The sequence below is a fragment of the Narcine bancroftii genome, chromosome 5 (genome assembly GCF_036971445.1).
Source record: "Narcine bancroftii isolate sNarBan1 chromosome 5, sNarBan1.hap1, whole genome shotgun sequence".
NCBI classification, from domain to species: domain Eukaryota; kingdom Metazoa; phylum Chordata; class Chondrichthyes; order Torpediniformes; family Narcinidae; genus Narcine; species Narcine bancroftii.
Genome location: NC_091473.1, coordinates 4,698,413 through 4,721,596, shown reverse-complemented (window position 1 = coordinate 4,721,596; position 23,184 = coordinate 4,698,413). Strand labels below are relative to the sequence as shown.

At 44.7% G+C, this 23,184-nt stretch overlaps 1 protein-coding gene across 1 annotated transcript in view; it reads right to left on the bottom strand.

The window, feature by feature from the left end:
* LOC138763045 (protein phosphatase 1M-like) overlaps positions 1 to 11,006 on the bottom strand; it is a 69,201-nt gene extending 58,195 nt beyond the window's left edge. The window contains exon 1 of the mRNA XM_069936591.1: positions 10,551 to 11,006. Coding sequence (XP_069792692.1) covers positions 10,551 to 10,759 — 209 coding nt within the window. The 5' untranslated portion in view covers positions 10,760 to 11,006. The remainder of the gene's footprint in view (positions 1 to 10,550) is intronic.
* Positions 11,007 to 23,184: the final 12,178 nt, after the last annotated feature.

Genomic DNA, 23,184 nt, shown 5'->3' with positions numbered 1-23,184 from the left:
TTGTTCTCAACTCAAAACAAAACAACTCACGAGTCTAGTTCAATGTTCCAATAAGGAAGTCTCAGAATCAGAAACAGGCCCCTTTGGCCTTCAAGTTTGTGCAGAACTATCTTTTTTTGCCAAGTCCCACTGACCTGCACCCAGTCCATAGCCCTCCATACCCCTCCCATCCATGTGCCCGTTCAAGCTCTTCTTAAATGTTAAAATTGAGCTCACATTCACCACTTCAGCTGGCAGCTCATCTCACATCCCCATCACTCTCTGTGTGGAAAAAGTTTCCCCTAAACTTTTACCCTTTTACTCTTAACCCATGTCCTCTGGTTTGTATCTCTCATACCCTCAGTATAAAAAGCTTAACTACATTTACTCTGTCTACCCACCCAATAATTATAAATACCTCCATCAAATCTACCCCCCCCCCCCCATTCTTTCACACTCCAAGGAATACATTCCTAACCTTGAGCCCTTCATCAAGGTATGAGCAAAATGTAGGCGGGCGCCTGAACAAAATGGTGGTGGGGGTGGGGCGGAGGGAGGAGCACAGGCCTACTCATTTCAGGTCTCTTACTTGTGCACTTTATTGATTTGTTTTATTCTCTTTGTATTGTAGTTTGTTTACATTTGTTATCTGTTTACAGTTTTTTTACTTGTTGACATGTTTATGCTGTGTAAAATATGTTTTGCACTATCAATAAGAGCTGTCAATGGTCAGTGGAGTGTGGTCCTCCCTGGGACTTCCTGAAGTTGACCACCGTTTCTTGTTTTATTAACGTTCCAATGCAGGTTGTTGGCTTCGCACCAGTCCATTAGCAATTGGACTTCATCTCTGTACGCTGACTCATTATTCTTACTAATAAGGCCCACCATGGGGAAGTTGATGATGTGATTCGAGCAGTGTTTTGCTGCACAGTCGTGGGTCACCAGAGTGAACAGCAATGGACTAAGCACACAGCTCTGGGGGTCCCCGTGCTTAGTCCTGATCCAGACTGCCTGAGGTCTCCCCGACAGGAAGTCAAGAATCCAATGGCGGAGGGAGGTGTTTAGATCCAGTAGGCTCAACTTCCTTATCTGATACTGAGGTATGATTGTGTTGAATCCCGAACCCAATTAACCTACATCCTAGTACGATTCCAATGATGGGAGGAAGGCAGAGCCCCAGAAGAAAAACCACGCAAACACAGGGAGAACGTACAAACTCCTTACAAACAGTGCGGGACTAGAACCCCGGTCCCGATTGTTGCCACTGTAACAGCGTTGCACTAACCACTGTGCTAACTGCTAAGCCAACCGTGTAGTTGTAACACAAGATTTCCCCCTCCTGTGCTTAGTGACCTGAGTGATGAAGGTAAGTGTGCTACACTCCTTCTTGACCACCGTGCCCACTCACATCTCCACTTTCAGTGAACTATGCTCCCCCTGGTCTCCCCATTCAACAAGCCCTCTCCAGGGCCTTAACATTTACTGGGTAGGTCCTGCCCTGCTTCGACTAACAAAAGGTAACCTGACAGTTACCAGAATTATCTTTATTTTCCACTCCTCACCATTGACTCAGTTGATGAAGACCCCATTTTGACCTTCGATAACCTCCCATTTGTCATCCGCAAACTTACCAAACATGCCACCCACATTTTGATCCTAACATAAATAACAAAGTACAATAGATCCAGGACTGACCCCCATGGCATATCACTGGTCACAGACCTCCCGTGTGAAAACCAGCTCTCCACACCACCCTTTGTTCCCTAACACCAGGTCAATTTTGCATCCAATTGGCTAGCTGGCCCTGTACCCAACATGATCTAATCTTCCAGAGCAGCCTCCCTTATCAAACACTTTGCTAAAACCACATAGACCACATTTACCATCTTTAAGGGCAAAGCCTGAACATAAACCAGGTGAATTTTCTATGATAGGTAGCCTTTAAATGGGTGGATGATGGAATATTTTACAAATTCCCCAACTGTCCGGTCACACTTCATCACATTTAAGGCATCCAGCACATCTCGGTAAAACCTTTGTATTCAATAACCATGAAGACTTCAATATTCTCTGAAGGCCAATCATGAGCCCAAGGTGAACCCACGATTTTTCAAAGTTACAATCTATACTGTACTTTGAATTTTGGCTAGGCTATGATATTCAGTGTCTCCTGATGGTGCTGTATGGTCCGCACACTGATCCCACTGCCGCGGTCTCTCCCCACCACAGCCCCAGTTCAGTCCCCACACTGATCCTGCTGCCCTGCTCTTTTCCCACAGTCCCACATCGGTCCCGACACTGACCCTCCGCCCTTTTATGACCTAAAATTGTTTTGACTTGTGATGGGAGTGCCACAACAAAATCCCATCATAAATTGAGGACTACCTGTGCTTTAAATGGTGGGTTGAATCGCACATCAATCATAGAGACCAGCTCACTGAAACACTATAAAAAGGGATTGTTGCACACACTAGGGGACATGTAGCACATTTATGGGAAAGTATATTTTAATCTATAAAGATTTTTTTTGAAACAATACAATAAAGGCAGTCCAGATCAGGAGAATGTGGAGAAAAAAAAACTGCAAAGTTCTGTTTTGAGGTTCTACTAGGAGGGAGGACAGCCAATGCAGAGCATACATACTGGGAGGGATCAGCTGGGCTGAATGGCCTTCCTCTGTGTTGTCAATATCTTGTAACGGTTGGATTGGATCTTCAGATGACCCACATACTGTCACACATTGTTGAAGCTCAACTATACTAAGTATAGAGAAAAGGGTTCTTCTGCTAGCAGATTAGAAGGTCATCTCTAACGCTCATACAGCCATGTAAAGAGCACAATTTACAGGGTATAGGATTACAGTGAAAAGAAAGGGGATTTAACACAACAGGGGCAACATTAGAGCACTGTTATGGGGTTTATTCAGGAGCCTGATGGCTGCAGGGATGAAACAGTTGGTGAGCATTTAAGCCATCTCCCTGTTGGGCAAAGAGAATGTTTCCAGGGTGTGATTGGCCCTTCCCAAAAAAAAATAATTCCCATCCCCATGTTCGCCAGCTGTTACACAAACTAGCTCTCCACAACCTTTATTACTGTGCTCTGTGATTCTCGGTAGGAGAGTGGTAGCTCAGTTCATACAGCCCCAGGCTAGGGAAAGATGCTTTCCCCCAACACTGATATCAGATATACCCTTCCCGATCCTTCTAGCTTCAAACCAACGCAAAAATCTTTCAGTGATTTACTTTGCACCATGGAGCTGGCTGACCTCATCCAATTGGAATGAGGTAATGATAGTGTACAGTTGTTCACAATACATAAAAGACAGGTTCCTTGCACAAACGAGCGCCATTCCTTTTTGTGCTGTGGTTCCAAAGGCGAGGTGAAACTGATTAGCGTTTATGATGTGACGTAGTTACACGAGACAGAAACACAAACAGAAACAACATGTGAGCACATTACAGGGACTCAGTGTTCTGCATAGTCGGGAGTATTATCCTTTGGATGATGTCAGAATAAAATCCCCATTATCTATTCAACACGATCCTTCACCAGACAGATCAGCACTAATTCTTGCTCCCTTACCAGGTGCAAACCACAATAATCTGCACCTCTAACAGTGGGTAGAAAAATACCTTTGATGCCCTTTGGAATATTCAGAGAGCACTCATTCGGCTCTACACCTCCTGGTGGGTTCCACTGCCAACCGGTGCATGCATGTATCTTGAACCATTATTGCCTGTAAAGCAGTGAAAACGCCTAGATTTTCCAGGGCTTCAACTTTGAAGGGGGTGGAAGGAAGGACAAAGGACCTCTGGCAAAATCCTTTGGATTGCAGTGATTCAGGAGGACAGGGTGGTGAATGCAGCGTTTAGCACACTTGCCTTCGTTGGACAGAGGGCACCGAGTCCCAAAGTTGGAACCTTATGATTCATCTGCACACGGCCTTGGTGAGGCCATACTGAGATGACTATGTGCAGTTCTGGTCACCCAGTCCTAGCAAGGATATCAATACGTTAGAAGGATTGCAGAGGAGATTCACCTGGATGAGAACTTGAATTAGGGGTAGGAAAGCTTAAGTTTTTAATTCCCTTGTGTGAGGGAGGCTGTGACCTGACAGAAGTTTATAAAGTCATGAGGGGCATAAGTCACGTGAATGCTCACAATCTCTTTCCCAGGGGAGACAACTGTAGAACTAGAGGGTATAGGTTTAAGGTGAGAGGGGAGAGATTTAAGAGGGACCCGAGGGGCAACTTTTCTTAAATTTATTAATTTAGACATATAACATTTCGGCCCAGGAGTCCATGCCACCCAATTGACCTACAACACCCAGTACATTTCGAACGGTGGGAGGAAATTGGAGTCCCCGGGGAAAACCCACGTAGGCACATGGAGAACGTACAAACTCCGTACAGACCACGCAGGATTCAAACCCTGGTCCAAATTGCTGGCGCTGTAACAGTGTTGCGCTAACCGCTACGCCAACCGCGGCGTTTTCCACAGAGTGCAGTCCATGTGTATGAGCTGCCAAAGGAAGCTCTAGATGTAAGGACATTTACAATGTTCAAGAGATATTTGGACACACGGACGGACACAAAAGGCATAGAAGGACATGGTCCAAATACAGGCAAATGGCAGTAGTCCAGAATGCCAAGTGTCCAGCATTGTATGATTCTAGAATTTGTTCAAGGCAAGCAATCCAATCAAAAACCCATGGAGGGGTATCAAATGGCATCCAGTGAGAGTGTACAAAAATAATTCCAAAGTTTCAAAGACGAGTTTGAAGGAACGTCAGGCTTTCCAGCCACGTAATTACCTCCATCGGATTCTAGTTCTTCTGGAAACTTGGAACTGTTGCCCTCACACTACACATTGAACTAGTCCCTTCATGCATGTATGCTGATAGAACCCATAGAACATTACAGCACAGAAACAGGCCCCTCTAGTCTGTGCCAAACAATTTTTTTTTGACCTGCTGCCAGTCCATAGCACTCCCTACTTCTACCAATCATGTGCCTGTCCAAATTCTTTTTTGAGCCCATGTTCACTACTTCAGCTGACAACTCATTCCACACTCCCATCACTCTCTGTGTGAAGAAGCTTCCCCTTCATGCTCCCCCTAAACTTTTCTCCTTTCACCCTTAACTCATGACCTCTGGTCGTAATTCACCTACCCTCAGAGGAAAAAGTCTACCTACATTTATCTGTCCATACCCTTCAGAATTTTAAATACCTCTTATCAAATCTCCCCTCATTCTTCTGCGCTCCAGGGAATAAAGTCCTAACCTGTTTAACCTTTCCCTGTGAAGTCCGGGCCACATCCTTGCAAATCTTCTCTGCACTTTTTCTATCTTATTGATATCTTTCCTATACTCCCATTAAGAACCAAAATGTGCATTTGCATCACATTTCTAAGCTGAATAAAAGTTTCAATATGATTCACAGGTGAATCATATTCAAAATTAGGCATTGAGAATAAAAGGAGAGGCTGTTTTAATGTACCAAGAGGACAGTAAAAGCAGAACATGAAAACATTGCTTCTCAAAGAAATTATGTTGGACATAATTAGCAGGACCTGTGGATGGGGAAAAAGATCACGGCTCAGCTTGTTGGTCCTTCACCACTAAAGTGGGAGTTGGAACTGCGTCAAAAGACAAAGGAAACAAAGATTGAATGCAGAATACAATCTGGGACCTGCACACACTGTAAGCCACAGAGGTCAAACCCTTACTCCAACAAGTTTTAAGATGCAGAAAATGGGGAAAAAAATTCCGCTCCATAAATGGTTATATGGTTAAATGAAAAGGTCTGTGACAGAATGGAAGACTGGGGAGCTACAATAATAAAATGATAAGGCAATGGCATTTTAACATAACACCACAGAACAGGTTCTTCAGCCACAATGTTAGCTGATGCATGTAAACCACCCACCACAACCCTCTACTTTTCTTTCATCTATGTGCCTATTGTATCAGTCTCCACCATCCACGGCAAAGCTTCCCCGGCACCTTTGTAAGGAATCTTACTTCTGATGTCTCCCCCTAAACTTTCCCCTGCTCACCTTAAACAGATGTTCTCTGATAACTGCTACTGTCACCCCTGGAAAAAGGTGGGTTTCTAAACTAATTTTGAAAAAAAAGGAACAAATAAATAAAGTAAAACCTTGCACTGCTCTGTAGAAAGAGCAGGGGAATGGGCTAGTGGAGATCTCTCCAAAGATCAGCAGATTCACCACAAATCTTTGGATTAAAAAAAACTTTTTCTGATGATCATGACATTTCTGGGATGTAGTCTGATCTGGTCCATATTTAGAATTAAAATGTTTTGGTTTTAACCAGAAAATACAGTAAAACCATTGGGGTCCAAGATTTCATATCGCGTTAAGGCCAAGCCGCGGAACAGATGCATATACCTCATGATTGAGGAAGCAGGAAAACAGAAAACTGTGACTCAAACCCTATAATAAGACCTTTAAGCTCCACATATTAACATACACATCTTGTAAATGAGTTATAAGAGTCAATTTTTGAGTTTGTGGCTGTTTGCCAGGCATCCTAAAGTCAACGTTTGGTGTGCTATAAGCGATTCCAAGGATTAACGAATCTCATTCTAACGAGGTTTCACTGTACAACAGCTGTGTATTTTGTGCAGTCTCTGTTCATTTCACTGCTAAACCTTTATGTCAAGAACAAGATGCAGAATTTACATCTTTATTCACTTTTGGGTTTAGAATGATACAAGATACAATGATACAAAGGCGTCAGAGTTGGTGCCAGAGATTGGGATTGGTGTTCGAATCTGTCTGTAAGGAGCTTGTACAGTCTCCCTGTGTCTGCGTGGGCTTTCCCCCGGGGCTTTGGTTTCCTCCCTCCCTTCAAAACATACCAGTGGAAAGGTGGAGGGGGGGGGGGGAAATGTAGGTTAATTGGGTGTAAATTGGGCGGAATGGACTCGTGAGTCAAAATGGCCTGTAACCGCGCTGCATGTTTAAAATAGAAAAAGCTTTCAAAATGCTCCCAATTCTTTTTTTGGTTGCATTGGTTAACAGTACAAGAGTGATGAAAGTTAATGTTAAAAAGTAGTTGCAATGCAGGGAAAACATACTGGGGTTGTAGGATAATTGGTGAATTTGGGTGGCAGGGGCTCATGGGTTAGAATGGCCTGTTACTGTTTCTACATTAAATTAAAAATTACATCAAAAATATTTACAAGTCATTGAGCCCAGAACAGGCCCTTTGGCCCAACTCAACCATGATGGTATTCTGGGCTAGTCCTATTTACCCAGATTTGCTCCTTAACCTTCTCAGACTGTCCTATCCACAAGTCTGTCCAAGTGCCTACATCTGACAAATTGGATTCTAATCTTCCAGCAATAATAAAGCCCCAAGTAACTTTCCCAAATTGAACCTGATCCAAATATTTTTGTTAAATTTATAATGAGCCTATTGTCATGCAATCAACATAACCACTGAAATTCTTACTTGTTGCAACCAAACAGGTACTTTGCAATTGAATTGTTTCAGAATAGAAGGAGATCATAAATATTAATGTATACAGTTAGTGCAAGAAAAAGTAGTGTTTCAATAGTGCAGACAGGTCTTTTATGGCACCCCGATAATTTATCATTTGGGTAGTAAGGAGATGATATCGAGGGTTAAAAAAAAAATCTGTTTTTAAACATGGAAGTGCTGGACTTCAGACCACTGGTGAGACAAGGGGGGGTTGGGGGTGCGGACCGTACCGGGTGAAACCATCAGAGGGGCTGACACCAAAACAACCGTCTATAAAATGGTTGTGCAATGTTTCAGCAGAAATGTATCATTTTTTAAAAATAAAAATCTCTGTAGTTGGTTATAACAATAAAAATTCTTTCCGTTAGCCCACCTGACATGTCTCAATATACCTACAAAGCTAAAACTCCATGCTCATTTCCTTTCTGAACCTTCTCATGCTTCTCCGGTCGGAGCTGTCGTTATCACCCAGTGACAACGGACGTTTCAAATCACGAGGATTCGTCCGCACGGTTGTTTTCGTTGCTGCTGGTATTTTCTTTTACATATATAATCGCAGCTTTTGTCAAATTGCCAGGTGTTTTGGCCACGATATTGTGGGAATTAGTATTTGTGAATCTATATCAATAACTTTTTTAAAGAATGAAGTAGTAATTAAAAGGCTCTCAAGTAACATTAAAGTTCAACGTTAAAATCAACATAATTTTGATGTAGCTCCTAAACATTTTCATTTTGAATTCTTACCGAATTTTCACTTTAGCCACGTGAAACAACGTCAATGTAAATACATGTAGAGGCTGGGAGTATGATACTGTGATTTGAAGGTGTCATTTTAATATGTTATTTTTTGCGATTTTGTTTAATACCTGATTTAGATCTTCCAAAACTTTTCCACTTTCTCACATGCCCAGATTGCATGTACTGTTTTTCCTGTATCCTTCATACAGCGAAAACATCTGTCTGATACTGTTGGGTCCCATTTATTTAACTTTTGGGGCATTATATTCTATCATGCGTAACCTCGTACCAAAAAATCCAGAGATCTTTCTTCTAAGTAATATAAGAAGTAAAGAACTTGGCCTCAATTTGGATGAAGCACAAAAAAGATTCATTATGACAGCCTGAGCTGTAGCAAAAAAATGTATAATGTCAACCTGGAAATCAGAAGAGAGCCTGAGAGTACAGCAATGGTACTCTATTTTCCTTTGGAAAATATAACATATAATTTAAAAAATAACGTCACAGTATTTGAACAAATTTGGGAACCATACATGGAACACAACAGAGAGGGCTTAACTTGGACCTCCACCCCCTAAAATGACAGAATGAGAAGAAGACGAAATGAACTGACCCAGTGTGTAAAAGTAGATGACACAATTTTCTTGTTTATTTTCATTGTGTGATGACATCGTTTAATGGGTTTATTGTATTGTATGTTGTATATGTTGAACGTTTAGTGGGTGGGGAGGGGGGGGGTGAGAAGGAGGGAGGGAAGGGAGGAGGAAAAGGGGAGAAAATGACACTGTGTAAATTCAAGAGGGAAATGTTTGTGTGTATTTTGGTCAATATGGTTCATAGTATGAAAAATAAAAATTAAAAAAAAAGGTGTAATTTTAATGTTTATCTCACTCACTACTAATGTCATTACATTCAGTGATAGAAAAGTAGTAGAAACAACATCACTAAGGATTCTGCATGGCCTGGTGCAGGAGGAGGTCCATGGGTGGGGGGGAGGAGGTCCATGGGTGGGGGGGGAGGAGGTCCATGGGTGGGGGGGGAGGAGGTCCATGGGTGGGGGGGAGGAGGTCCATGGGTGGGGGGGGGAGGAGGTCCATGGGTGGGGGGGGGAGGAGGTCCATGGGTGGGGGGGGGAGGAGGTCCATGGGTGGGGGGGGGAGGAGGTCCATGGGTGGGGGGGAGGAGGTCCATGGGTGGGGGGAGGAGGTCCATGGGTGGGGGGGAGGAGGTCCATGGGTGGGGGTTGAGGAGGTCCATGGGTGGGGGGGAGGAGGTCCATGGGGAGAGGGAGGAGGTCCTTGGGGAGAGGGAGGAGGTCCATTTGGGGGGGAGGAGGTCCATGGGGGGGGGAGGAGGTCCATGGGGGGGGGGAAGGAGGTCCATGGGGGGGGAGGGGAGTCCATGGGTGGGGGGGGAGGAGGTCCATGGGTGGGGGGGAGGAGGTCCATGGGTGGGGGGGGGAGGAGGTCCATGGGTGGGGGGGGAGGAGGTCCATGGGTGGGGGGGGAGGTCCATGGGTGGGGGGGAGGAGGTCCATGGGTGGGGGGAGGAGGTCCATGGGTGGGGGGGAGGAGGTCCATGGGTGGGGGGAGGAGGTCCATGGGTGGGGGGGAGGAGGTCCATGGGTGGGGGGGAGGAGGTCCATGGGTGGGGGGGAGGAGGTCCATGGGTGGGGGGGAGGAGGTCCATGGGGAGAGGGAGGAGGTCCTTGGGGAGAGGGAGGAGGTCCATTTGGGGGGGAGGAGGTCCATGGGGGGGGGAGGAGGTCCATGGGGGGGGGAGGAGGTCCATGGGGGGGGGGAAGGAGGTCCATGGGGGGGGGGGAAGGAGGTCCATGGGGGGGGGAAGGAGGTCCATGGGGGGGGGAGGGGAGGCCATGGGGGGGAGGGGAGGCCATGGGGGGGGGAGGGGAGGCCATGGGGGGGGAGGGGAGGCCATGGGGGGGAGGGGAGGCCATGGGGGGGGAGGGGAGGCCATGGGGGGGGAAGGGAGGCCATGGGGTGGGAGGGGAGTCCATGGGGGGAGGGGAGTCCATGGGGGGGAAGGGAGTCCATGGGGGGGAGGAAGTCCATGGGGGGGGGGGGGGAAGAGGAGGTCCATGGGCAAAGGTTCCAGTCGTTCTCATTCCTCTTCCGCTGGGACAAGGGAGAGCTCCAAATGGCTGCAGGAGAAGCTCAAACAGGTGGAGCCCACTCAGGGGAGCAAACTAAACTGCGCTCCGACAACAACAAAAAAATGACTGCCTTCGTGCCGGAGTCACTCCGGGTTCGGGTTCAGATGGATGCTGAACAGCGGACGGACGGAAGGACACGCGCGAACACTCACTCTGCATAGCCCGTGTTCCACGCCAACCTCTGGTTCCTGGGCAGGAACAGCACGGGTCTGACCCCCCGATCCAGGATCCGGCTCCTCTCCCCCGCGGACTGGTGCAGAAAGTGGGGTCGTGAGTACACGGCAGCCGGCGGCGCGTCGTCGGCGGGAGCAGCGGGGCTCTTCTTCTCGGAGGGGGAGCCAGCCCTGCGCCTCCCGAACATCTCGCCTTCGCCGCGGCTGCCCGCGAATCGGGAAGGGTCGCAAGGCTGGGTCTGGGCTGACGGGCAAACAAAAGGGGTCTATTTGAATCGACGCGATAACCGGAGCTGTGGAGGAAGTTCTCGTCTCCACCCCCTCCTCCTCCTCCAGAATGCTGACTGTCAGCCAGTGGTCCCAGTTCTGCAGCTCCGAGGTCCGAGCGTGGACAGCGCGTCCAATGACTGCGGCCGCTCCGAGCTGAGCCGAGGGGGCGGAGCTGAGCCGAGGGGGCGGAGCTGAGCCGAGGGGGCGGAGCTGAGCCGAGGAGGAGGGGCGGGGCTGAGCCGAGGGGGCGGAGCTGAGCCGAGGGGGCGGGGCTGAGCCACTCACCACTGGGTTTGACCCAGTTTAGGGGTGGGTGGGGGATGCAAATAAAGAAGTCTCACTGGTGTCGAGCAGAATTGATGTTAAGAAAAACTATAAATTCCCTCTTGAAAGTTCAAACAACCAAAAAGTCCAGCTGCCCCATGAGATCAGAAGGTCTGCCATTGTAAGAAGTCAGAACAGAGAGGGAGAGCTGTTTAACATCTGTATTTATTCAGGAAGCTGGATCAAGGGAAATGAGGCAACCAAGCAGTGAGCTTATGGAATCCACAAGAGGAGGTGCTTGCTGTCTTCAAATCCCCAGGGACCTGACAAAAACTCTCTTGGATCTTGAGGGAACTTGCAGGGGGGGGGGGGGGGGGGGGGCTCTGGCAGAAATATTCAAAATGCCCTTAGCCTTGGGCGAGGGGCCTGAGGGCTGAAGGGTAGCTCACGTTCTTTAAAAAGAAAAGGCTCCAAAAGTAACCGTGGAAGTTATATGGGAGGCCTTGTCAGCGGGACATGGCAGAAGAATAATTCGGTGCCGGCCAGAGGCCTGTAAAGTTCTCGGATGGGTATGCATTGGCATAACGCCTTTTACATTCCTTCCACTAAATATTAAGACTCGCAAAGTCAACATTGTAAACAACGCAAGTCAAAAGTGCCGCAAACATTAACATAATTAAAGCATAAGAAATATGAGCAGGAGTTGGCCATCCAGTCGATCAAATCTGCAATTCAATAACGTCATGGCTGATCTGACCCTGAACCTGCCAGTTCCCACTCCAACCTCAGCCTCCACAAAGCTGACACCTTGGATACCTCCACTGCTGGACCCCATGGGCTCATCCCCCCCACACCTTCCACTCCTTACCTTTCCCTATTCCCCCTCACCCTCCACCTCTTACCTTTCCCTATTCGCCCCTCACTCTCCACTCCTTACCTTTCCCTATTCCCCCTCACCCTTCATTCCTTACCTTTCCCTATTCCCCCCTCACCCTTTACTCCTTACCTTTCCTTATTCCCCCTCACCTTCCACTCCTTTCCTTTCCCTATTCCCCCTTACCCTCCACTCTTTACCTTTCCCTATTCCCCCTCACCCTCCACTCCTTACCTTTCCCTATTTGCCCCTCACCCTCCACTCCTTACCTTTCCCTATTCCCCCCTCACCCTCCACTCCTTACCTTTCCCTATTTGCCCCTCACCCTCCACTCCTTACCTTTCCCTATTTCCCCTCACCCACTCTTTACCTTTCCCTATTCCCCCTCACCCACTCCTTACCTTTCCTTATTCACCCTCACCTTCCACTCATTACCTTTCCCTATTCCCTCGCACCTCTCCCCACTCAATCCCCATCTTTGAACTCCTTTTTTCCCAGCCCTCAGATCCTTATCTCTCCATATCCTCTCTCCACCCTCCTTCTCTCCGATACCCCTACCTACCAGCTCCACTCCCTGAACCCCAAACCCTTAACTTCCCCTACCCTATCACCTCCATTCACTGATCTCCCTAACCCTCCACCTCCTCCCACTGACTTCCCTAACTCTCCACTCCACCTTCCCACTCCCCTCCTGCTCCTAACACCTTTCATCACAATGACTCCTGTCCCCTGCTTGGTCTTTACCATCCCATCTGACCTTCCCCTCTCTGAGGCAGAGTGCTCAGTCCTCAGTAGTGGCCTTACCTTCGCCCCCTCCCACCACGCCTTGATGAATGTTGTCACCTCCATCTTCATGGCCACTTACCCAACCAGGATTCTCCAACCCCCACTGAAGTCCCGTTCTCCCACTTTAAGCCGCCTTCCTCCTCTCAGACACCTCGTCCTGGCCGGCTGCCTGTTCTGGATCTTTTTATTTCCAACTGCCTGTAGTGCGCGTCGAAAGAACCAAAGACTTGTTGATCCAAACCAAGGCTTTTATTAACTAAAAGACTGGAACATATCACAAGTAGGGTCGACCAGTCCAGAATGACCTGGTCTGGCTAGGAGCAATCCTTTAAGACCTGCCAGTAGGTGTGGCTACACTCTCAGCCAATCACAGTCATCCTACACTACCATCTGTACATATACACATTGGTGATAGAATCTGTACTATCACACTGGCGCTGAGACATTAATTGTCTCAACTTCACCACTCCCCTTTCTTATTCCAAACTCACCTTCCTCGGAATACTCTGCCCTCTACTCTCTGCAACAATCCCAACCTCACTATCAGACAAGGGTGGTGATGTTGTGGTCTGCGCTCTGACCTCTACCTGGCCATAGCCAGACAACAGCTCTCAGACACTTCCTCTTACTTAGCCTTTCTATAGGACCCCACAACAGAACATCAAGCCAACGTTTCAAATACTATGTCTAACCTCATCACTTCCAGTCATCTGGTCTCTAACCTCATCGTTTCCCATCTCTTCACTGTCCAGTTCCACCACCTACCCATATGCACAGACCCAATTATCCAGGTAGATGTCTTGTTTTCACATGCTCCTGCCCCACCGAAGGAGTATCATCTTAACATGGCCCTATATTTTCTCCCCTGGTCCAATCCCTCCTCACCTACATCCACGATACCTCACATGCTCCCCATCCCTTCAATTACTTCAAATTCTCTGAACTTTACTGCCTCATTTTCACTATGGGCATCCAATCCCCTTATATCTCCATCCCCCATACAGAAAGTCTCAAAGCCATTCCTTTATTGACAAAAGACCAAACCAGCCACCCTCCACTTCCGCCCTCCTCCACCTGGCAGAATTGTTTTGACCCTCAATAAATTCTCCTTTGTCTCATCTCACTTTTTCCGAATCAAAGGAGTAGCCATGGGTAGCAAGGGCTCCAGTTACACCTGCCTGCTTTGTGGAGCAATCTATGCTGCAAGCCTACACAGGCAAGGCCCCTCAAATCTATCTCCACTATATTGATGACTACATTGGTGCCCCCCCCCCCCCTTGCATTTGTAATGAGCTCATCAACTTTATTCACTTACACCCTGGCCTCAGATTCACGGGGTCCAACTCCAGCAACACTCTCCCATTTCTTGACCTCTCTGTCTTAAGCTTCCTACAGACATTATTTTTACACTCCCACAACAATACTTCTTCACACTTGGTCCCCTGCAAGGACTCTATTCCCTTCTCTTAATTCCTCAGTCTTCGTCGTATCTCCTCCCAAGATGAGGTCTTCCAAAAACGTGGCTTCCCCTCCACCACCATCAACTTAACCCTTACCCACATCTCCATTTCCTGCTCCTCGGCCATAGCCCCCTCTGCCCCCAGACATAACAAAAACTGATTTCCTCTTGTCCTTCCCTGCCACGTCACCAGCCTCCACATCCAACATATTATTCTCCACAATTTCCATCACCTACAACATGATCCCACCTCCTGACACATCTTCCCCTCTTCATCTTTTGTAAGGTCCACTCCCTCCACGATGCCGTCATCCTCTCATCTCTTCCCACTAATCACCCCCTTGCACCTTCCCCTGCAGCCACAGAAAATTTAACACGCACCCACATCTCTTCCCTCACCACCATTCAGGGCCCCAAACAGTCACTTCTAAGTGAAGAAACTTCACTTGCGGAGTCATCTACTATATACAGTGCTCCCATTGTGGCCTCGTCTACATCGGAGAGACGGGACGCAGACTGGGAGATTGCTTCACTGAGCACCTTCACTCTGTCCGCATCAATGGCAGGGATCTCCCAGTAGCCAATTAATTCAATTCTGTGCCCCCTCTCCCGCACTGACGTATCTGTCCACGTAACCCAAGGCCACCCGTAATTGGAGGAGCAAAAGCCAATACTCTGTCTGGGCACTCTCCAAATGGATGGCAGTAACATCAACTTGTCCAGTTTCTGCTCACCTACTCTCCATTTTCTCTCTCTCTTCCTTATCCCTCTGTCTTCTTTCCTCCAGCCCTCCACCCCTTTCCCTCTCCATTCACCCTCATCCTGTTTGCTGGTGTGCCCTCCCTCTGTTATCCATCTAATACCCCCTGCCTGTGGGACTGGGCTCCTCCCTTTATCTCTCTCCCCAACTATTTTGTTTGGGCCCCTGCCTACATTTTGCTCACAACTTGATGAAGGGCTCAAGCCTAAAACATTGGTTATGTATCTTTATCTTTGCTACATAAAGGACACAGTTTGACCTGCTGAGTTTCCCTAGCTTTGTGTTTTTACTTCAGTCACGATGTCTGCCGACTTTTGTGTTTTACTCATAAACTTGAATATTTATTTAAGAACAAAGGAAGTTCACCTGGCCATCAGAGCTTGCTTGGCTGATCTTTGATCAATCACTACTGTCACCACATACCTTGATTTGATTAATATCCATAAATATGGAGTCTGAGTCTCCAGAGAATTCCAAAGGTTTCCCAACCTCTGAGAGCAGAACTTTTATTTTTAAACATCCATGCTAAATAGCTTACCCCTTTTCTCATCCTGAACTGCTCAGAATGGGCAAACACTCTCCCCATGTTTTAGAATTTTAGATTTTTGTGAATTTCAATGAAATCTCCTCACATTCTTCTCAACTCTATAAGAATACAATGACAACTGTGATGGAAGGGTTAATTGAATACATGCTTATAAAAGGGATTAGAATTGGGTTAGCTGTTAGGTTGCATACATTTTTACAGACAGAACAATGCCTTGCAAAGTTCCGAGGGCAGGTACAAACAGAAGATTCAGGGCTTTAGCCACATTTGCAAGCTCACCCCAGAAACTGAAACACTTGCAGAGAGTTGGGACCATGTTGTAAAGCCTGGGAATTTCAATATTTGCAAACTGAAACCAAATAAAAATAACAGTGCCTGGAACATCAGGAGGGGAGGGGCAGAGAACGAGAGAGAGGGCAGCCTGGTAAAAGGCTGGACAGAAGAGGAGTCTGCTGAAAAGACTGGGCAGAGTTCTAATATGGTAGCCTGACTGTACTCTCTGTGGAAATCAGGAGTGGTGGCTAGTCTTCCCGGTATGGTGAAGAAGAGAAGAACTCTGTGAGAAGAACCTGGAAAGAAGACAAGTTTCTTCTGGTAGACACTCCTGTTTGGGTGTCCAACAAGTAACAACCATCTCTCTGTAACTCTCCACAACTTTCCTGCCTGTTAATTCTAAGTAAAGCCCTGAGGTTTGCTTGAATGTAATGACTGTTTGATTCTGTGGACAGGATTGAAGATTACTGGAAACTGTACCCTTGGAAATGTGGACAGTGGAAAAGTGGCCAGTAAAAAATAACTTGGTGTTGATAAATTAAGTGTTGATCTTGTTGTTCTACACTCAGAGAATTAAACTAATTTTGTTTAAGAAACCATTGCTTTAGTGTATTTCTTTTGCTGCTGGTATATGGGGTTCACTGAACTCGTTACACACCTACTCAATCTCTTCTCACATGGTAACCCCAACATTATCGGTGAACTGAGTCAGGAGAATCTTCACTGCCATCCCTCCATGCTTCCAATTTCCATTCACTTTCTTTCAAATGTAAAATGTGAAACTAAAAGTGAATGGTACTTTATGGGCTTCTGTTCCTTTCATTGAGAATTTATACATTACATAAGTACTATGTGAATTGAAACCAAGTTTATCAACATCTCAGCAAATTGCTTATGTAAGCTGACTTATTTCCACATATTGTTGTGGTTTTAAAACATCTCCAAGATGCCACTGAAACAAAATAATAGAATTAAAATCAGCTGAAAGTTCATAATCAGAAATATAATTATTTTATCCTCTAACAAATACTTGGTAATCATCTGTGCAGTTCACATCTTGGAACTTTTAGATTTACTTTAACCCGAAACTGAGAATTAAACATTCCTAATATTTGTAGCAGTTTCTTTCTTTTCAAATTTAGACATACAGCACGGTAACGGGCCTTTTTGGCCCATGAGCCCATGCCACCCAATTAACCTGCAACCCAAATATATTTTGAAAGGTGGGAGGAAACCAGAGCCCCTGGAGTAAACTCATGCCGACATGGGGAGAACGTGCAAACTCCTTTCAGACAGCACTGGATTCAAACCCTAGTCACTGGCGCTGTAACATTATTGCCAGCCGTGCCACCCTATGGATATATTAAAAAAAGTATTTTTTTAAAGTGATTAAAAAACATGTGTTTTACTGGTGTGGGAGTATTTGCAATTGATGCAGGTCTGTTACTGATCCTTGCTAAAATGAATGCTTTGAAATATCAGAATTTGTTTTGAAATAATTGCAATGCTTGTGCTTTTTCAAGCAAGATCTCAAGAATGGGACCAGTTAAAGCTCACAAAAAGAATTAGGAGAACCGTTCTTACATCTGAAACAGCGTTTAGCATCTCCGACAAAAGTGGTTAGTCCACGTTGAGCACTGCAGCATTTTTGGAATGCTACTGTCAGAGGAATTGGACAAATTTGTCTTGGGTCACCAGTGCTCAAAGAGCTGAATTTACTCAACGTTGCTTGTTCTTTCAGTGCAAAATGTTTGCAAACAGCCAACTGGAATATTTTAAGGTTCAAGAGTGGTACAGCCAACACAGACACTTCGTTGGGAAGAACTCAAACCTCATAATCAAAGGACAACATATCATTTCCCTTTCTTTTAGCTCGCTATGGCTTAACATTTAGAAAATGATGTGCAGATACCCCAGGTCTCTTTTAGCCAACACGTTTCAATCTCTAATAATTAAAAAAAAACCTTTTTTTTTTAAAACAAATCAATCAAAGTAAATGCCCTTGCATTTTTTTCCATGGGATGAAGAGCTGGTTGATGCTGCTCGCCGTTGAGGCGACTCTCTTAATACCTTGATGAAGGTCTCAAGCCAGAAACATCGGTTATGTATTTTTATCTTCGCTGTATAACCAGCTGAGTTTCTCCAGGTGGAGAAACACCTCTCTTAAGGTGTTTCCTTATCCCTACTTAGTCAGAGGCTTTATCTGTAAACTTGGGGGAGGGGGGTTAATTATCTATAATGTTATTTTTTGTGTTTCGGGGGCTCCATGAAGGGGGAAGAAACTGCAGATGCAGCGACGGTTAAATCTTTTCAAACAAAGTGACTGAAAATAAAGTAAAATGCTTTATGCAAGTGAAGTTTGTTCAGTGTACAGTTTAGTATTTTTGTCTTTTAAATAGTTTATTCTTAATGTAGATGTATTAGTTAGGCATTATAAAAGTAAGCCTCAAGCAACCGTAAAATACACTTATCCGGCATCTATCCATCCCCAAAGGTGCTGGATACCAAGGGTTTTACTGTATGCACCCCTTGCCTGCCATCTTATTTCTCCTTCTGAAAATCCAGGTGCATCACCTTCATCATCCTGCTCATTACAATTTCAAAAAATGAACATTTGTCAAACATGGTTTCTCCTTCACAAACCCAGACTGATAATACCCAATCCTATTATTTTACCGCTTACCACTTTCTTAAATATAGATGTCAGCATATTCCCAACTGGTCCATAGTTCCTCATTTTCTCTGTCCTTCCCTTCTTAAATTGGAATTTTATTGTGGGAATTAATCTGGAATCAATGAAGTTTTGAAGTATGACATATCCATCACCTCCAATTCTTAACGCCTTGAGATGCAGGTCATTTGACCATTTTTCAATGGACGTTTGCACAGCCTTTTTGTATTTCAGACTGGCTTATTCATTCTATTTTTCTCTTCCACATCAATATCTTGGGCTCTCCCTTACTAAAAGCTGAATTTTTCTGTTTTTATGCTTATGTTTTTTTTTAAAAAAGCATTTTTCTTTGATCTAATATGATTTCTAACTTTTAATATACCATAACAAAATAACAGTACAAGCAACACAGAGAAATAGAGAACAAAACCCCTACTTTTAACACCCAGTCTGTCCGGTTATTGAGGGTTGGGGTGGTATCACAGTAGAACTTTGTTATCTGTAATTCAAGCAACCAGCAGCCTCAAGGATGGCAAAAAAAGGATAAAATATACAAAGTTTAAAATGGACGCTGCCAAGCAGTCAGTTCGACAATCGTGCAACATGCAATCTCAAGCAACCAGAAAATTCACCTATCCGGCATCTATCAATCCCCATAAATGTCAGATTCCGGAGGGGGGGGGGCGTGGTTTACTGCATTATCATTTAGCATCCTTGTATTGTGGACAGATTCCTTGAATAGCAACCCCAAGTGGAAGTAGGCGTCAAGTAAGATCGGGATTGGAATCACACAGGAGACTGCGGATGCTGGAATCAGGAGCGACAATCAATATGCTGGAGGAATACAGCAGGTTGAGCTGCTTCAGTGAGAGAAAAGGAATTGCCAAGTTTTGGGCCGGAGACCTTCATCAGGAAGGAGGACACGGCGGGAGAAGCAGGTGGTTGAACCAGGGAGGGGTAAAGGATTACAGACAGAGGCAATTGATTGGTAGGTACAAACAAAGGTGTCAGGTTAAGGAAGATGAGTCAAACAGGGCGGTGCGGAGTATTACGTGGAGGCACAGGCTGCCTGCCAGTGCTGGAACTTGATTATCAAGGTGATATCATTGGTATAATAAGAGCAGTTAGAGAAGGATAGATGGACCAGTGAGGGAGGGTAGGTGGGCAGTGAAGGGGAGGAAAACGAATAGGTGGAGAAGGAACAAAAATGGGATGAGGGAAAGAATGAAAATAGCTTGGAAGAATAGTCAGGTGACTTGACCCAAAACTGGATTGGGCTTGAAAGGCAAACAAGCCTTCAAGAGGTGCAGTCCCATAAATGAACAGACCTTGGTATTGCAAAGAGGTCCTGCACTCTTGTAGCAGTTCTATCATTCTATTCAGGATCTCCAAAAGAACTTGGTTTACAACCAGTAATTGTAAACGTGTTTCACAGGCTCCCACAAACAGCAATGCAAGAGTCGTAACAAAGATTATGACAATCTTGGAGTTTTCCGATGATGATTTCATGTGATTAGGGCATATTCTAAATACCAAATTAAGAAAAATGACCATGAAAAATAAGACGAATGAAAAATTTGAAACCACACATTATTGTATAATCAAAATTCTTGGTTAATCAACAAGGGGTGAAATCACAGTTCATCAAGCAAAGCCAGAAATATTTTCTTAGTTTTCTGGTGTGAGAGGAATACAGAGAACAATAAATAGTTTAACTGAAGCAGGTCAGACCATCGTCACGAAACACTCTGATCTACTTTCTGCAATGCAGAATAAGTACTTACAAGACCAAATGTAACAGGCACAGGACGCCATGACAAAACTTATTAAATGTTTTCAATTTGTTACAAATGGAAGTTACTTCCCTCCTGGTTAAGGAAGCAGAGACAGAGAGTTATTATAAACTGCATCTGGCCACCGCTCATCGAATGTTTGGTGAGACTGGAGGAATATTAAACAGACCCTATTGGAAAGTAAAGGTCTCGTAACTTTGATGAAAGGCTCAAGCCCGAAATGTTTTTTCACCTTTGCTACATAAAGGACATTGTTTGACCAACGGAGTTTCTCCAGCATTTTGTGGCTTTACTTCAACCACTGTGCCTACAGAATCTTGTGATTTACTGTTGGAAAGCCTCTCAGTAGGTGGCCTTTATGAAAAGATGTGGAGGCTTAAACTGCAAGACTGTGCACATGCATGTGTGTCTACAATTAACATACACTTAGGCTGTGAGTGGATTCTAAAGTGGCTTAGACAATATAATCACATTAGCAAATAAACTGGTTAACAATAACAAAGAAAGATGCTGGAAATACAAAAAAAAATCCCCTCAAGTTAAAGTGAACTGAAAATAATGTTCATCGTGCTAGACTGAGGAATCAGTATTTAAAATCCCTAAAATCTTTATGTCAATAGTAACCTCCAGAAGATGAAGTGTGATAATACACACACAATCAAAATATCTACAATGACACTATGACACAGTAAGGCTGCATTAATGCCCAGGGTGTATGGGTACAGTGGTTAATGGACAATTAAGTCAACGGAAAACCCAATTTGTTGGAAAAAAAGACACAATTTCAGCAGACCTCTTGATTCTATTGCCTGAAATAGCTTACTTTATAGTTTTCCTTCCAGATTCTATCACGGATGTTATAATTAAACATTTGCCATCGTTTATTTCTTATCATAACAAAACTGTGGGCTTCTGTTGTTTTTTTACTGACCCTTACAGGAACCTGCTTCTTTGTATGGCCTATAAAATGTGCCAAGTGGTCTTGTGTTGTCACAAGACTGAAGATTTTAAGATGATTTCACAGCAGGTAAAGGAAACACAAATCCACCTGAGGGGAAAGACATTATGCCTTTGCTTTTCCATTATTTAATATTTGGACACTTTGTAGGAGTATAGCAAGAGAGTTAATACAAAGATTACACTGTAACACATAAATTCAATGCACCCAGGAAATGAATCAATCATGGTTAATTCAGATGATAACTTAGTTTGGATTGGTAGAAAAGTAAAGATGACGGAGGCTACCAAACAGTAAACGATGAAACCACAAGAAGAGTTTATAAGTAATTGCATCCCAAATCTTTCTGCAGTTTTCTGCCCTTCAGAGGGAACTTGTGCTTCAGTACCTCGTGCGTTTTGCCACATTATTGCAACATTGAGATATCTAAAATAATTTTCAGAGCCATGGAGCACGGAAACAGGACCCGTGACCCTCTGTGTCAATGCTGAACATCAATTACTCATTTATACTAAACCACATTAAATCCAATTTAACTTTACATTTTCCTCCACATTCCCATCAACTCCTCTTTTTCACCAACTGTCTACATTCTAATCACAATTTATAGCAGACAATGAACCTATCACCCCACACATATTTGGGATGTGGGAAGAAACCCAACTGCGCCAGAGGTTAGTATCAAACGAGGTTGATGGACCCATGAAGCAGGCCTTGTTTCTCTGCTGCACTTGAGAATTTAAACAGAATACATGCTTATGGTGTAAATAAATGAACTTGATGCAAGTTCAATGGGCTCTATTATCCTCATGACCAAATGTAGCTCATGTTCCGCATCCTGACGTTGTCAATGTGCTCTCAGCCACCTTAAAGGGGTTGCACAATGGTCAGTCAATGGTTTGGATCAGGACTCTTCATTGAGACCAAAGTAGCAAATTGGGAAGGGCTGGGCATGTTATCAAGGGGGTGGGCATGAAAGTAAAAAAAAAAAGAGGGGGTAGAAATTTGGAAGGGGTTAATAGGTGACAAGGTGAAGATGGAGGTAGAGGAATATCACACCCTCCCAATTTAGTCTAAATGAAGGGCCCTGATTTGTAATGTTGACTGACCATTTCTACTCATGATGTTCCTGACCTGCCGAGTCTCTCCAGCTGCTTATTGTTTACTCAAGATTCCAGCAATCTGCAGGTTTTACGTTGATATCTTATGACCTCCCATTCTATTGAGGCCTCTTTATATTCTGTCTGGAAAGAGGCTGGACATTATTTATCTCCTCATCATATTGATTTAGAAGTACTCATAATGGATTAACTTTATCAAATGCATCACAAACACTAATTACATGAAGGATAATGGCGGTGAGGAACAGGCTGGCTGTGGGATAGCAGACTGTGGTGGCAGATTGTTTGGCTTCAAAGAAACTTTCCCAATTCTACAAACCCATAAGCTGTGATAAAGACATTACATAATTTACTTCTTGTCGCTGCTGCAGTTGTGAAGTGTTGGCAAATCCTGCGACCACGGATTAAATGTCTACATAAATGAAGGATTGCAGGCTCGTTATTAAATTTAAATTACAAATCCACCTTTTCTGGCAGCTGATAAATGCCCATTGAAGGATGAGGATGTGTTAGAAGGTGAGAATGGTTCGGGGTGTAGATTTTTGTTGCACTTATTCTGACCCAATTACAAGCCACATATTGGGGAGCTAAATTTCAGGCCAAACAATGACCTTGTGGCACACTCCTGGTTCTAAAGAGTAATTTTTAACAAAGCACATTTCTTAAGCAAGAGGCAACAAAGGAGGAAAAGTTGAATGCAACCATCCTGTTGGGTAGAGGATTCACTTCATCTGTTTTATCGGTTCACAATGAATAAAGAAAGAACAGAAATTCTGTGGTTGGAATTATAAATGGCTGTAGATATGATTAGCAGTAAATAGGAAGACATACAACAGC